A 17,147-nucleotide genomic window follows, 5' to 3' on the forward strand; every position below is an offset into this window, starting at 1 on the left:
GACTGACCTATCATCTGGTTGGGATAATGATATGTGATGGCGTACAACATGGGGTTTTATAAGAAATGCACCCACAGAAGCAGAATTAATTGCATTAACATTTAATGCCAATTAGCAGTTTCCTGCTATACAGCAGCAGTCTCCATCATGCATATAAGATCACCTATTTTTCAGTATGTAATGAGATTTTATGTTTCCACCATGAATTTTCATTCTGATACCCAATTAAGGCTAAATTCTCCAAACATCTCAAGCCCCTTGTGTAGTAATCAGAATAAGAGCTCTTTTGAAGATTTGTCCTTAGTGTCACAAAAGGAGCTGCTGGGTATTGAGCGCATCGACAACTGGCCTCATCCTCTTTGAAAACCCTGACCCCAAATGTCTATGAAGTGCTTTCATTCAAGAGCCTCGGTCTGTGTGTTCTGGTATGCTGCATAAACCTTGCTCTGGCAAAGTAGTCTAAAGGCTCCATGAGGGAAATGAGGCAGAAGAAAAATAGAACCAAATAACACTAAAGCAAGCAAGTTTCATCCCTCATTCCTGTGCATACATTTGATAGCTTTAGAGTTCTGTAGACCTGGTTTGCAAAGAAAGAAGTGATGGACTAGCACTAGTCCTGTACTAGGAGCCAAAAGAGCCTCATTGCAGGTTTGTAGCCTACTGGGATGAGGGCATGCCTTATTTTTAGAGGCATTGCGTCAATGTTGCTGTTATGAGACAAGTTCCCCAGGTGCCCCCTGGGCTTGCTGCAATTTTAATTAACTTGCCAATATAAATCCAATTTTGGTTACATACTTTTAATTCCTGCAGAGTAGTCTCTTTTGCATGACTTTATATACACAGTCTGAAGTTGGAGAGGTATGTGAGATTATTTTTCTGTTTTGCCAAACTGGAGTGTTTTTGGAGAACAGGCAAAGTACTTTTGAGAAAATGTGCTCTGAAATACAACATTTACATTTAGACATGCTTTAGATTTCTGTTGGTAAAACTGCCAAACAGCTTCGGCATAACAAGAAGTCCCATAGATACATCACGAGGATTGTTATGGTCTTCCCCTTCCTCCCAGGGATGCTGTAGAAGAAGGCAGAAGAAAAGGGGCATGGCTGTGATTTCCCTTGACAGTCTCCCATGTGAGGAGCTGGCTCTTTAGTACCTTACCTACTACTGAAATTTAGAGTATGGAGGAATCTGAGTGATTCACAACTGATCTAAGACAAGAGAATGACAAAAGCAGTTTAAAGTCTTGTATCCACAGCTCAGGATCTATAGATAAAGGAAACAACAGCTGACAATAAGTAAAAACTTAATGTAGTAAACCTCAGTTAAATTAAATTCCAGAGATCGGAGCCTCCAGCTCTAGAAAAGTTTGGGACCAGAGCAGTTATTTGAAGCTTGGTTCTGCTTTTAATCACAATTCTTTTTTCTCTGAGAATTTCACTTAAGAATTTAGCCACAGTCTGACATTACAAGCAGTTTAGTAGAGCAGTCAATTAAAAACACAAGGTCAGGAGCCTAAACAGTGAACAAGAACTGTGCATATTCTGCGTAATCACAGATTTAGGCAAAAGTGAAGCTGGTTCTTGGTGCAAATCATTTTAGTATATTTAGGTCTTAAATACTGTTCTTTTGGGCTTTTCTCTTAGTTAAGCTTTGAAAACAAATATTGTATGAGAAAAAAAGGATCTAACTGGGGATTTTCTTGACCCCTCCCCCAGCAACAACATAAGTGTGTTGGTTTTTAATGCTTTTTCTATTGGACTGCAGATGTGTAAACTCTTTTCTTCTTACTCCCCTGATCTTACACCATCCGACAAGCATCCCACCCCTTCTACTCAATTGAACCAAAGCTCTTCCTTCTTCCACAGGCTCTTCTCCCTGGTCTCTCACTACACGCAGAGAAATGCTGACTTACAGCAAGCCCTCCTCTACTGTGCCACCAGCCCAACTTGCCTCCTTATCTCCTGCCTGTGACCAGACTTTCCACTTGACTCTTGACCCTTGCCAGTTCCTTAGCTGACTCTTTCTGCAGTGTGCCCCAGCTACCAGCCAAAGGACTCCACCATGAAGAGAAAGATGAACTGGCCCTTCTCAGAGTCCCCATCTACGCTGCCTCTCATTAACCAACATTTTTCTCCCCTTTCCCCTCTGCTACGCCTTCATCCCTCCACATGCTGGCCACACAAAAATCTCAGACAAGTGAAATGTATACTTTCCACTGAGTTGAGTACCTCAAATAGTAACAATATAAAACTAATGGCTCCTTGCGGAAATTAAGGCCTCAGGGTTTATCATTTTTCTCAAAACAATTCCTCTTTCCAGGCAGGGTGAGAAAGTCAGCAGCAAGAGTGCAGGCTGAAAACACAAGCCATTAAATATTAACATTAAATGTTAAAAATAAATATGGGTTACTTCAAGTTACCGTAAGCCCTTTCTTTTTTTTTGACCTAGTTATCTCAGCCACTCCTAGACCATTGCAAAATTTCCTTCCTAATGTGAAACAAATGCTGATGCATTTCATCTTGGTGCTTACCAGGCAGAACCAGTAACTTAGGGCTCTCCTGGGCAGGTGCAAACCTTGGGTACTTCCAGCTTCATCACTCACCCCAAATTCCCCATATAAGCGGTGCTTTTTTCCAGCCGCCGGCTTAAGAAACCTGCAGAAGACCCCCAAAACCCTGGGTGTGTTTCAGCGCAGCATGACTAGTCAGTGGTGTACCGGGCAGTGAGCATTGCTGAGATCCAGCCCTTCAGGGAGGACGTGCTCTGGGTCTGCTGATACTCTCAGAGCTTTTAAAGCTGGGACAACACAGGCAAAGTGTTTTCTTGGTCTATTTTCATTTAGTTAATGTGTTTTGGTATCATATATGAATTAAGTGACATTGATGTTTATGGGTGAAAGTCTGTAATGTGTGTAGAGCAAGGACCAGAGTCTGTGAGGTTGGTGAGCATAGCGAAGGTCCTGCATGCAGGAGGTTTGCAGGGCCAAGCCATCAACCATAGTAAGATGGACAATTCAGGCCCAACTGATACTAAAGCGTGTGAGGGCAGAGCAAGGCTCTGGCAGAGCCTTGAGGGCACAGCAGGTATGCAGGCCGCTACACCTCTGCCAGAGTCCTCCAGAAGAAGGCACTTCTGATGCCCTGAATCTGACAGCATCAGAATTAACGTACACTAGGGCTTCCTATTTCTGTGCCAGAAAATAATCATTGACAAATACAGGCCTGGTAGCACTGAAAACCCTTTTTACATACTGTCAATAAACGCAGTGCTTGTAAGAAGATTCACTAGCGTGAGAGGGCAAAACAAGTAATAGTGCTTAAAATGAGAAAGATGTAGCAAACTCCCTCATTCTTGCTGTGCTGAAATAACACTTTTTCCTGGTTGGAAGGCAAAAAACCCTATTTTATCTTTACAAGTCCATTTGGATACCATGCCCTATTCACTATCAAAAGGGGTACTGAGATGTGGTCTGTTCCTATGGATCATTTCTTTAAGCAAGATTACCTGAAACTGCTGCATTAGAACATCATGCAATGTATATAAAAATTAATTATAAGCAATCCTACTTCCCATTTCCGCCTCCTTAATTGATTAACACCTAAGCAATGATTATTTCAAAGAGGACATAATTTATTTGAATGTTCATAGTCATTTTAAGAGATTTATATGGGAAGTTAGTACGTGACAGTTTGTACTGAGATGGTATATTGGTTTATATTTATTTTACTCATTCTAGATTAAGTCAGTCTACAGATGGAAGGCAGTTAAACAATGTGCTCAGGAGCATCTCTTCCATGGCCTTCTTCAGCCTCTACCAGAGAAGAGCTTGCGGAGAGAATGACAGTGATGGGTCGGGGTGACTGGCAAGGTAGAACCTTTCCAAATGCCAAACTGATCAAATTAATACTGCCTTGGTAGCACACTTCAGAGAACATAATAGCTAGAGAATGGAGTTTTCAGCTAGCACTATGAAAAAGGAAAGCAAAAGAGTATACAAACTTAAAGCAGACTATGAAGTAGCATAAATACCACAGATCTCTAATACTTTTATTCAAACAGAAATTCTAACTGAAGTTACATCTCGAACTAGAGAGGTAGGTGGCAAGACAGCCTGTGCATCTCTCAGCACCAGCCTAACCTTATTATAGGATGGAGACTTACTGTTGCCTGCTGCGTATCTATTACACCATATAGATAATAAGCAAACAGGTTGCACGTAGTTGTGGCAATCTGGGGAATTCAAGGTGAGGAACTGAAATGCAAAGACACACACAATCCCCAGATCCTGCAGCGAGTCCAACAAAGTAATGCAGTCATAGAGAGCACATATTTGTCTGAGAGCTCTCACTCTGGAGCAGGCTCCCAAGTCAAGGGCCTGGACAGAGATGGAGTGTAAGGCATAAAGCTTCAAGACTTTTTTTCACTTAATTTGTGTTTTATGCAGAATTCTTGCTCCATTCTACTTAGGGTTGCAAATAATTCCGTGTAACAGGATGCTCTCATCTGAATGTTTTCAATTTTAAAAATATGAGAAGATGGTCCTGAAGAACTGTTGGAAGCCTTAAATCTGTCCCCTTTGAATGTTTGCTATTATTATTGTTAGGACTGCTGGTATATTACATGCACAAAGGAAAAAGCTAGGATATATGGCAGTGCTCTGACATGCACAGGCAGGGCGCAGGAGATGTCAGGGAAAAGTCAGCATGATTTGCTTTTAGGCATTTAAAAACAAGCCCAGTGACAGGAAGGAACTTTTGCATTGTTTTCCCATCATCTCTAAGGGAACACATTAAATACATGTGCTAGTTTCTTAAATTATTTAAAGGAAATAAAATCACCTCTTCTTGCTAAAAGCTTGACAGAATACAATAGGTGTGCTCAGGCAAGAGGAGCATGTAAATTCTGCAAACCATTACATACTGATAGATGTTTCTGGGCAAAGAGCCACAAGAGGAAATAGGATTTTTCACTGATAGCATCCGCCAACAGGAGAAGAGTAATCACGTGGCTCCTGATTAAATAGAAATATAATGGACGAAATCCACTGTAATTGCTGTGTAGCTAGAAGTATTTTTACAAGTATGATTCTAGGTGATTTACCACTGCAGCAGAAGAAAACGAACTCTCTTGGAAAACCCACAGTTTCCATTTCCAAGGCATAATACACAAATGGTATAGTACCTGCTTCTGCTGCTGCAGTAATTCTGCAGTCTGCAGCTGTGGTCCAGGATCAGTGCTCTCCATGGTGGGACGCTGGGAGAAATCTGTCAGTGCAAACACAATATCCTCTTCCTCCTCCTCTTGCTCTGCATCATCCATCTTCTGCTCAGACTGAATGCCAAAGTCTGGAAGAGCCTCAGGGTGCTCGATCTACAATGCAAGGGATGGGACACATCAACACTCTTCTGCCATTTACCTCAGGGGACAGAAATCTATTGAAGGGCTGAGGGAAGGGACTATCTTTCCCCACATCTCTGTGATGGGGTATATTGAATTCTATTCTGTAGGATACAGGAAATGATCTTTGGGTGATACATGACACATTGCATATGTGAACACAACACTACGCAGGCCTGCAAAACAGGGGATCTATGCAGTTGAGAAGACGGGTGTAATGTAGCATGATGGATATAATCCATCTTGCATTAATGAAAAACTACACAAGACACTGGTGTATTGGCTGATGAAGATATGGAGATCAGGAAGTATCCAAATCTAGCACTTTATTCTCTCTAATGCGTTAGCAGAACACATGACTCCAATAATGACTGGAGGTGGATTCGTTATAAATTAACCAGTCAAAAAATCCAAACAGTGAAAAAATGAAAGCTATTTTGGTATTAGAAGATGAGCTAGTTTATGCAGAAGCAAATTAGTACTGCTGAAGTGAAGTAGAAGCAAATTATTTCTAAATAGATAGTCATCTCTTGTTTCTGACTCATATTACCACAGCAGATGAAGGTAAAGATGCTCTTCCACCCCTTATCTGAGAATACAAAACATTGGCGTATTCAACTTAAGCACACTCCTACCAGACCTGAAAGATTGATTACTTGTACTGCCAAATGCAGGAAACGCTGAAGAACACTAGGCACATAAGTATCAGAAATACTGAGAAAAATCAGTCAGTTGACTTAGCAAATGGTTTCAGAATTGCACGAACCTACAAAATAAATCTATTGTGCTCAAGAATTTTGTATAAAACATCAGAATGGGCAAACACTTCTTTAAACTTATTTTTTCTTTAGGTAAGATTTGCAAAGAAAATGGTAATTCTTGATGCGCACTCGACAGAGTTTAGCAGCATCTTCCTTCACAGTGCATGTTGGCTGGCAATCACACCCCTCCTGAGATGTGTCAGCTTGGGGATTCCAGGTTGTTATGTACTTCTGAAATTCCTGATCTTAATTTAGTTGCTACTTGGAAAATCACCATGATGACTACTGGTGTACTGCTGCTGACGGTGATAGACGTGTGTATGGAGAAGAGGAACAAACAAGAATGATTCACTCTAAGTTCCCACAAGAAGCTGTATAATTCTCCTGCCAACGTGAAAACAGAGCTTCCCTCCATCTGTATTGCTGAAGGCTTTGTAAGGAACGTACTGTGCACATGAGGAGAAAAACGACAGCACTCAACCCATCTAAACAGATTTGACTCCATGTCAGCTTGCTAAAATTTTTTTCTTTCAAAAAATGATTTAGGAGTCATATCTTTTGAGACCTAATTAAATTTTCATTTACTATGAGAGAGTTTTTCAGGACCAGATGTTTGTACTAGTTAAGGGTTTAGATTAGAGAGATGGGTGATCTGTAACATATCAAGCAGAATATACTTTAGCTGAAGCCAACTTAAGAAAAGGTTTCATGTTTAATTTGAGTCCCCTTTAAATCTATGTGTAATTATAAAGTTGCTGATGCCACATCATATTTAAAGTCTACACTTAAAGAAGGGACATCTCAGTACCCCACCACTTGTAACTTCACTGGGTTAATAAGGTGGTAAGTTACCTCTAATATGTCCTCCCCTTCCTCCTCCATTCGTTTGCCTTGCCGCCAATGTTTCAGCAGCCACTTCAGTTTGACATACAGGAGAAAGGTATCCTGCTTGAAATGCCTGAGTTCTTGCTGCAGCAGACTTTTCTCCTGGCTCCAGGTCTTCTCTTCCAGTTTGTTCTGCAAAGTCAAGCTCTGCACTTCCAAGTCTTTCCTCCGCAGGGTCTGCGTATGCTCCTCCTCCAGCTTTAATGGAACGACAGACACCATGTCAATGGGGTGGTGTCCTGGGGTTGTTTCCAGGACTTGTACTTTGTTGGGTTAGATGAACTGAAATCTCTAATTTTCATCAGTAGTGAGTAGCTTTTGACTTTGGCTTAATAAGTTCCTCAGCAGTTATGACTGCTGAGGAAATTACAGGACAGCAGCTGATACGCTTTGCTCAGATAACCATATCCAAGTAACCTGTTGTGGAAGCGGATGTTTACTTTAAAGATGCACGAGACCTCTGCTGCTGCTTAAACATTTTACACCACTCTCATTTTCCTCCCTATTTTGATTGTATCCCTGCAGTATGTTCCCAGGACAGCCACCACCCCACACTACTGCACATATCACCCCTGCCAAATGCATTTGCAGCCATTCTTACGAGGTGGGACCACAGCTGCCCATCAGACAACCTGGAATATTATCCTTGCCTCTTCCCTCCCCAGCCACAGACTCATCCTTTCCTCTGTGGCTATGTCTCCCTCTCCTGGAAGGGCAATGCTTCTGAAGGTACCGCATCCAGTATCTCACATACAGCTACTGGTCCCTCCCTTCTCACAGTTCATACTTGGAGGCATCCGAACAACTCAGAGTAAACAGCTTCTCATTTTGATATGACTAGCTCAGGGACACACGCAGGAACTGAAGAGACAGGAATAGGTTGCAACTCAGCATTCAACATGTCTCAGTTTCAGTACTAGAGGCACCAAGAAAAGCTCATTCTTTGGAGCACACATATAATTACCTCTGTTTCAACACAAGGCCACCTGAAACATTATTCTTTAAATGTGACTTCTCCCTCAACACATCAGAATCAAACCATGGCATGACCTGCACCCAACAGCACTTGTACAAGTTAGTTGTACAACATCTCATTTTCTGCATGGATGAGATAGTGTTTCCACTTCAACCAAGCTGTGGTTCACATTGATAAAGAAAAAGCAGATGGAAAATGAGTACAGAGTCACTGCTTACAGATGCCAGTTTCTACTATTTTCCATTCTGCAGAACAACAGCCTCTCCCTTTGCTGACAAGCTCCATAGAGGAAATCTATGAAAGCCACTGTACACTAATGACCATGATATAAACCATAAGAGCATACCCTGCAACAAACAATTGTCACACAGGAATGAAGAATACTTCACAGATTCTTCTTCAGGAGCATGGACCCCCTAGCAATTAACACTGCTAAGAAATATATGACTGATTTTCATGGCAACATTCAGATGCTTCTGGCACAGGCTACTGGTCCATACTAGATGGTTTACTAAGGACTTTCCTACCCTTTAAATTATGTGCTCTGGCATAATGCAAATTTTCAGCATCTACGCTACTATGCCTTAAAAAGTTCCAGATTAAATTAAAATTATTTACAGTAGTTGCTAGCTTAAATGGGTTTAAAATGCAGCTTAAAAGTAGTCTGGAACAAAATTAGCTATAATGGCCCAAAAACCATTCATGCAACTCCTAATAACACTCATGGAGATTGTGCACTGCTAGCACATATCAATTTGATGTCCTTAAATATTGCTTAAAATGAAACAGTGAGAAGGGGGCTTATTTTAAATTTCATCTTTACGGGGAGGAGCAAATAGTTTTTGTGTTGATGCAGGTTACTCCACCAAATGAAGTTATGGTTAAATACAGCAAAGATCTGAGTCATTTCCACCAGAAATCCTGGAAGATGATAAAAAAGGAACAATGTCAACAGGATGGGCATAATCTGGAAAAAATGAAGAGTCCAGAAGACGCTTTTACTCTTCTATTTCTACTGGCTGTCAACGTGAATAGCTAGCTTTGATTTTGCTGCATTTTTCATTGCTTTCACAAGCTGTTATGATCTAAGTCCCTGTGGTCACAAAATCTTGCAGAAGACCCTGGTGGAGGTAGCTTCATAAGTTTTACGCTTTTTCAATGGATAGCTATTGCAAAAGAAAAGGATTTTAAGAGGCAGGCATAGCTTCCAAAAAGCTTTCATGGCCAACGCAACTAGGAAGGAAATCAATTTACTGGTTGCTTTCAAAACCTCCATGAGAAAGCTCCTATGGAGATCAACTGGAAATTAAAGCTACTTATGAAAAAACAGAGAGATACCACTTGAGTATAGTGAGATTAGCTGGCACAAGGAAAAATGCATTACACTAGGCAACAATTATGCTGAATTTAGTATATGAAGTAAATTTAAAAAGAAAACTTCAGTTAAGAGCCAAACAGCCTGCAAAAATTAGCAACAGATTTTTGTCGCTCTGGGAGCTAGAGATCACAAAACGATTGACTAATCTGTTCCAGCCTTCAAAAGAGCAAGGGGAGCCCATGTAACAAAATATGATTTATTCACCAGTTATGAATGAGGGTTGGAAGCATGGGGTACTGAGAAATACAATAAAGTCCTGATTTGTTATGAGTTATGAGCGTGTAACAACTCCTCCAACTTCAGAGGAGTATTGTTTTTTCTTTGGGCTAGGAGGGGTCGGAATAAAGCATAGAGCCAAACTGTGCTCCCAGAGACCAAACGCACCCCTCCCCAGCTCATGGAGAGCTGAAGGGGCTGATATAATTCCCCATGCAGTATTTCATGTCTCTACCTTGACTTCCCCTGCACAGGGGAGGACAAAACTTCTCTCCACCAAGCAGAGAAGCCAGATTCAAAGTGGCAAAATAGATTTGAGTTTACACTTCCCCAACTTCCAGACTCTTCATTTACTCAGATGAGGTCAAACAGGCACAGCCATCAGGACACAAGGTCCCATGGTCCTGACAACAAGGTCCACGCCACACATCATGGTCACACGTCTCTCCCAGCAAGCAGGTTTCGTATTTACCTGGATGATCCTTTCTGTAAACTTTTCTTGCTCCTCTCGGTGAAGTCTCGTCTCCTGCTCAAGCTGAGCCTGAAGCTCCTGTATCGATACATTCTGTACAGGTAAAACATGGGAATCCCTGAGCTGATCAGCAGGACAAAGGGATAGGTTTAGCAGAAAGCATGTCTTGGTGGTGTATAAAAAAGGAAAAAAGAAAAGAACTGCAGGACAGACATCTGCACAACCCACAGCTATCAACAGTTAAAACTAAAGCACAGTGTGCAAATAAATAGCAATGCCCTAAATATGTGTGGGAATTTCCTGTGTGGCTCCTTCTGAAAACTAAAGCTGGGATGCTGGTCTTACATGCTGGATATTCCCTTCAGGCTTCTGCCCTGGGTTTGCACTTGAGTAGCTGAGACGGAGCACCATCAATGACATTTGCCAGATGAGCTCCTATTCACAGGGTTACATATTTGGTGGTGCATTTCTTTATGATAATCAAAGCTACAAAATTTTGACATCTCTGTAGAAGACACATCTAATGCATCTATATTGAACAAATTATTTATTCATTTGTAACACTTCCGATTAGGCAGTTAATGGAATACCTTTTATTAAACCAAGAATATAAGGTCCCTTTCTTCAGATACAGGACAGCTCCCTGCACAAGTCAACTTCATTCTGTGATTTCTACTCAAAAAAATTACTCCACAACTGTCATGGTGGTAACCTGTGTGAGCCTGAGATCTGACCAAAATGCTTAAGTATCTGCCCTTTAAAGTCCAACACTATTTTAATCTTAATACTTTCAATTTTATGTTCTCATTAAGTTTGGCATCCCATCCGCTTTACTCCTGAAAGTCACTTAATTAAAAAATAAAGACCTAAGAAGGCAGAGTCCGACCTTATTCTTTATACTCTGTTAAGTAGTCCTCTGGCACTTATGTTCCTGTTCAGAAATTTCTATGCCCTTCATTTTGTGTCTTTCACATTGGAGCTAAAACTAATTTATTTGTACAATGGTAATGCTCAGCCAGAAGCCGTCCTCTTCACGTGTGTGAACTCAGAAAACACTACAGCACCAAATTCCTACTTCCCAAAGTAAAGACGCATTTAAAGAAGGGATCACGTCAGGCTTCAAAGCGTAATCCCAAATTCTCTGCTGGCTGACATCCAGCACGCTCTAACCTCAGCAGCTGCAAGGACGTAATGCAGGTCGTGGGACTGCTCTCGGGGGCTGCGTTGCCATTTCCCCTCCAGCATCAGCCCCGGCACCCATCTCCTCTCCCCGAGCACTTCTCTCACTTCCCGAGAGCAAAACCAGCTTCTGCTGCTGTTTGGGCCATGGCAGCCCTTGCTGGGACACCTTTGGTTATTCAAAAAGTATTTGTCACTGGAATAGATGCTTGCCTCCTCCTCTAGGGATAAAAGAAGATGAGGCAGATGGAAGTATCCCATAAAGCATCCCCAGGGCCATACTCCACTGAAAAATGAAAGTCACCCTACAGATACTGTCTGGGCCCTATCAGTTACCTCTTTACTTGATTCACTTATTGACTTGTGCACGTCTGTTTTGTACCTGAGGAAAAGACACTTCCAGCCCTCTGAAAGGTACACATAAAGCAATGAAGAGAACATTACCTGCCTTATCAATTTCACCTTACATCTTAACATGTCTGCAGACACTTTGCATTACACAAGGCCAAAATTCGGTCTCACACATAATTTGGAAAGAACTGCTTGCAACGGGGTTTGCCAGTTCTGCACAATCATTTGTAAATTGTCAGTTGAATTTTCTCATCCAATTAAGGAAAAATCACTTTCATCAGAAATTTCTGCATTCTTTTATTCTGATCAGGCTTCTTTAGGAATATGGCAAGTAAGAACCAATGTACCTAGTTAATTCAGATGTAATTTAAAAAAAAAAAAAGTGTGTTCCTTCTTTTAATGAATTCAACATCAGCCAAAATCATGCAAAGTTTATCTGGTGAAAAAAGATATGACATGGCAATGCTCTTCTGTTTGCAATAATCACTGATCTTAATATGCCTCTCCTTACAGTCATATGATTACATATTTAGAAAGTGTCATGGTATTGGCTATTATAATAAATAAAAATTAGAAATATTGATGGTCTTGGGATTCCTGAAACTGGAAGCTGAATCAGAGCAGCTAATGTTACTAGTAAGGCAAGGTTTGAATTTTTCACTATTCACGTCACACTTGTGTTTTCCAGTGAACAATGATTTGCTAAAAGATCATTTGTTCTACTAATATTAATTGGAATTACATAGTTATGTACATACTGACAACACCTTATGTCTGCAGAATTAGGGCAAGAAACTTATTAACACGTGCAATTTTTTGATAAACACGTAGCCCATGCAAAGCCAAGTTTCAGGGAACTTGGGTGCTGGGATTATGTGATCTGTTGGAATTGCTAAGAAGAGATTAAATACATCATAAAGGTAGATAGACTATAACATGCACACTAGACAGTGCAAATCTTTGTACAATTGCTTTGCCTCTTTAAGGATGATAGATTTTTATAAGCAGCAAAGTAAACACGTTGAAAAGCAGTTAATGCATGAATGCAGAGCTGCACACCTTTTGCCTTCCAGTGCAATGTGAGGACTCTTCATAGCCCATCATTTCATATAAAGTAATTTCTACCAGAAGCATTGGGATTAGTAGTGCTCAAATCAAGGGAGATAAGGCTGCTTAAGAGCCTAATGGATTGTTGCTAAACATCTGGATCATGAACAAATAAGGTGTAGAAACGTATCATTTGATATTTGTATATGCAGTTCAGGTACCTGGCACTACACTGATTGACAGCTATATGTTTATATGCGGATATCAGGCCCCTATCATGTAATCAGCAGGGTGTAGTCTGTGGCACAACTGTGGTTTTGTTTTGTTTTGGAAAACAACACTGCTACAAAAGGGACACAAAAGCTGACAACCTGTTAACTTTCATTCTTTGTCTCCTTTGTTCTCATTAACGAATGTGCTACACAAGGAAAGGAAAACACCCCGAATGTGATGGCCACCACACAACATACCGACACCGCAGAAACAGACACAAGCTCATGACAGGACATACAAATACCCTACGATGGGAACTACACACTAGTGCTACTCTATCACAGTGCCACAGAAGCAGCTGCACTTCACCCGCAGCTCAACACCAACTGACAATTTCCCATGAATCCCAATTAGTGCATTTCCAGATCCGCTTCCGCTCCCATCCTCTCAGACAGGCAGTGCCAAATCATTCTGCTGAGTCCCTTTCTCTCCCCTGTTATCACTCCAGAACAAGCTAATCCATGCCGAAGTCTTTAGCTCAAGAGGAAGTTCAGAGGAATGTCATCCATGCTTTGGGGGCTTCACCCCCACTCCCTCATTGCACTGACCCCTTTCTGCCCCTCTCCGCAGGTTGAAGGCTTTTCAGGCTACTTTTCAGCTTGCACAATTCCACATTTCTGCCATGACTTGTTTTTACAATATTGCCGTGCACCATGAGGTATGTCTGGGTTTTACTTTTCTCTTTTCTCTATTTTACCATGGCTAATTGCAATCTCAATTTGACTGCAAACTTAATCAGTTTATATGCAACAACAGTGAACATCAAATTTCATGGAATCTTTCTTTTTAGCCTTTTTTTCTCAGAAGGGCTAGAGCAAAATAAAGCCTGAGGAGGCAGGGTAGAAAGATGTTCTCCAGCATTTGTGTGCAATTCCAGGAAGCCAAAAAATGAACATTTTATACTGCTTACCTAACACTGTTATACTGCTTTGCTATTTGGACCTTACATTTGAACACATACAAAAAACAACCCTGATACTTTTTTACAGGTGACAGCTGAGCATCGCATGCACAACCAGAAGGATATGGATCTGGACCAGAAGACCAGATAGGAACTTCCAGTGCCTTGTGTATTACTTTTTACATGCAATACACATCTAACTGACTTCTCAGAGGATGAATCTGAAGATGTACCCTTCTTTTCAGCCCTTAAAAATAAATGACAGATATTCCATATGCTTCTGTACAATAGGCAGTTGTGTGGTTATTCATCTGTGCTTATATGGAGAGTCTCTGATTTTGGGAAAACACAGAACACTTTGCTCCAAGTCTTTAAAAGTCCATCTCATTGTATGGATAGTACACAAAGTCTCACCAAATTCAGTTAAAAACTGGAATATCCAGATTTACATCACAAAAGGTCTTTTAAGCCATTGTATTGTCAACCTTTATGGAATCTTGCATAGCAAGAAAGAATACAATTCATCAAAGAAAATTATTCTTGCTGCCCCTAGTCTTGGTGGGAAGGAATACTTTCAGCACCAGTTTGTCTTTCTTATTCCCACGACTTTGCATTAGAGGAATAGCGGACACTAAGAGATACAACTTTCTATGTGGCCCTCGTTTGTTGGGTGGTTTGTGTGGGGTTTTTTGTTGTTGTTGTTTTGGCTTTTTTCTTTTCCCAGAAGAAAGAAAAGTCACAATGTATAAAACATTCACTGTTTCCTTTCTGGGAAAACATCTTAAATCAGGGAAAGAGAAAAGGATGTGTAAATTTTCAGCACATGGCTGGGAGCCGCTGCAAAAGCCATCCAGCTGAAAAGCTCTCACGTGGAATTATGAAAATTGCACAGAAGGAGCACAGACACTCTGAAACCAGCTAAAAATAGAATATTGAAAATATAGACTGAAATTCTCCTCATATGTCCAAAATGGATTGCTACAGAAGTTTTGATTCAAAGCAGGTGGTAAAGTGACTCACCTAACTTGTACATCACTGTAGCTGGTTGGTCCATGCTTAACCCAGGTATTAACTTAGAGTAATAGAGATGTTTTATATTTCTTATGGGAATGATAAGTACGGAAAATGGATAAACAGATTAAGAACGGTCTAGAAGAAATTATTCTTCAGTGTGAGCTCTTCCTACTTTATTACTAGACCTGTGGAAGACTTGCTTTTTAAGACATACTCTCCCCTTCTCTAGCCTATCTGCTTTTATTTTAATACTCTAGTTACAACTTGTTTCTTTTTAAGTGAATTTACTTCAGTGTTCTTTTTCCATAACCTGGGAGTGTCAGAGATTTTGCGGCATTTTTCTGCACAGAAACAAATGTGTAAGTCTTTAAAAGCCATGTATAAAAATAATCCAAATCTGAAATGATGAGTGTTTTTGCCTTTGGTGATATATACTTACTCAGGTAAGGGCAGGACTGAAACCCTCTGAAGGAACAACCTGAGCTAGGAGATACAGCTCCATTTTAGAGCATCAGGTATTAAATACTGCAACAAACTATATTTGGTCATTTGAAAGTGTGAAATTTTTCTTCTCCAGAATATCTTCTTGTTTCTGAATAAAAAAGAGGAAACTGCCTTTTGTTTATGGGTATTCCATTGGAAAAAAGGGTAAAATTCACCAGATGAAAAATTCTTTACCATTTTTCCCACTGGTTCCCATTTGTTGCCATAGCAATCCTTTGATTTGTGCCAGGCTTTTTCTCCATGAAGCATTGTGTTGCCTTTTTTAGTTCCTCTATGTCTTTTAGTCAGGGAAATTCTCACTTGTTCACTCGCTTTTTCTTTGGATGGTAAAGAATTATTCTCCCCCCCCCGCCCCATAACCAGGCTATACTAAAATCATGAATAATGGATTGGACATCCGCCTCAATGGGCTCCAGCCTCCCACAACAGCAGCTGAATGGCTTGTTTCAGCAAGAAAACAAAGCCCTGCTCTTAAGGCAATGTCAAGATATAATTTTCCTTGGACTGTGACTCTAACCCACTTCTTTAACATACAAATACAACCCAATAATACTGTTGCACTAACAACTGCAGTGCAAAGCCCAAACAAAGGCAGATGTTTACAGTTAGGCTATGGGGTAGTTTCAAGCACAAGTCAGTCTGCATTTATTGTATTTAACCAAACAATTAGGCTCCCATGATGCTCATTGCCCATGCTGCAAAAATAGGAGAAGTGGCTAAATGGAAGCTGCTCAGCATTGCTTAGGAAAACTTCTGTTTAAAATTCAGCTTGGAAAAAGTGAATTTAGAAAAATGAGTTTGCTTGCTTAAGAGGAAAACATTTGCATCACTGAAATGAAATGCGTTCTTCTCATGCTGAAAGTCCATACACAGTAAGAAGATCATCAATCAATGTTATCCATTGGCCAGTGCATATAGTTTCACTTCATAAGTCAGAACAGATAATGGCTTACATGTAGCCATCTCTGCTGTGGGCACTGAAAGGTTTGAGTGTCCATCTGAATTTCTGTAGTAATAAAAAACCCTTTGGTATTTGAATAATACTTTTTCCTGATCATTCATCTGGCACAAAAAAAAAAAGAAAAGGTAGCCTTTGATAGTGCAGTGTATGAAATTTAAAAAGAAGAGACTAAAAATGATACCATACCAAATTATTTGAAGGAATCTTCTGCTTCACTTGGGTTTGACTTTTACAGATTATAAGATTTCAGTTGGCAGCCTGTCCACCCACTGAAAAGTCTCAACGTAAAGCAGTGTAATATTCTTTGTTGCCTAAGTAAACCTGACTGAAACAGACACCTCGGTCTTCAACATCTTCTCAGGCTGGGCCATTTGAGCCTCAGCCTTTCTCACCTTTTGAGCACATCTGGACCTCAGCTGGATATTCTCTACCTTTGATTAAAATTACTGGCTTGTTCCTTGTCAGGCTATGGTGTGAAAACTATCCATCCTCTCTTTAAACACAGTTTGCTGTACACAGTTTACACATCATCCCATCCTGGGAGAGGAAAAAAAGATGTTGTGCCAAAATTACCCCAATCCCTAATCTTAACAGAGGACTCACATATACAGGACTTGATACAATAATGATGCTGATCTAAGGTAAGAAGGAATTAATAAAGATGACAGAATTTAAACGGAAATATTGTAAACATTTGCTGTGGTGACTTTCTGACCTAATCTACCATAACTATTGACGAATATAATTGCAAAAGGATCCATGCTGAACAGCAAGGTTTATCTACCTCATTGTCCCATTTCATAGCTGAGGAAGAAAGACTTTACCTTTCAGT

At 40.5% G+C, this 17,147-nt stretch overlaps 1 protein-coding gene across 4 annotated transcripts in view; it reads right to left on the reverse strand.

Moving 5' to 3' along the window:
* MTCL1 (microtubule crosslinking factor 1) overlaps positions 1-17,147 on the reverse strand; it is a 111,070-nt gene that overhangs the window by 25,702 nt on the left and 68,221 nt on the right. For 2 of the 4 annotated variants that reach the window (XM_075084699.1, XM_075084701.1), the window contains exons 7-9: positions 10,086-10,178; positions 7,011-7,241; positions 5,182-5,370 (exon numbers count right to left, since the gene is read on the reverse strand). In XM_075084699.1, coding sequence (XP_074940800.1) covers positions 5,182-5,370; positions 7,011-7,241; positions 10,086-10,178 — 513 coding nt within the window. The remainder of the gene's footprint in view (positions 1-5,181; positions 5,371-7,010; positions 7,242-10,085; positions 10,179-17,147) is intronic. The other 2 variants (XM_075084700.1, XM_075084702.1) reach the window with 1 other exon arrangement.

This window comes from Phalacrocorax aristotelis, chromosome 2 (genome assembly GCF_949628215.1).
Source record: "Phalacrocorax aristotelis chromosome 2, bGulAri2.1, whole genome shotgun sequence".
In the NCBI taxonomy this organism is placed as follows: Eukaryota; Metazoa; Chordata; class Aves; order Suliformes; family Phalacrocoracidae; genus Phalacrocorax; species Phalacrocorax aristotelis.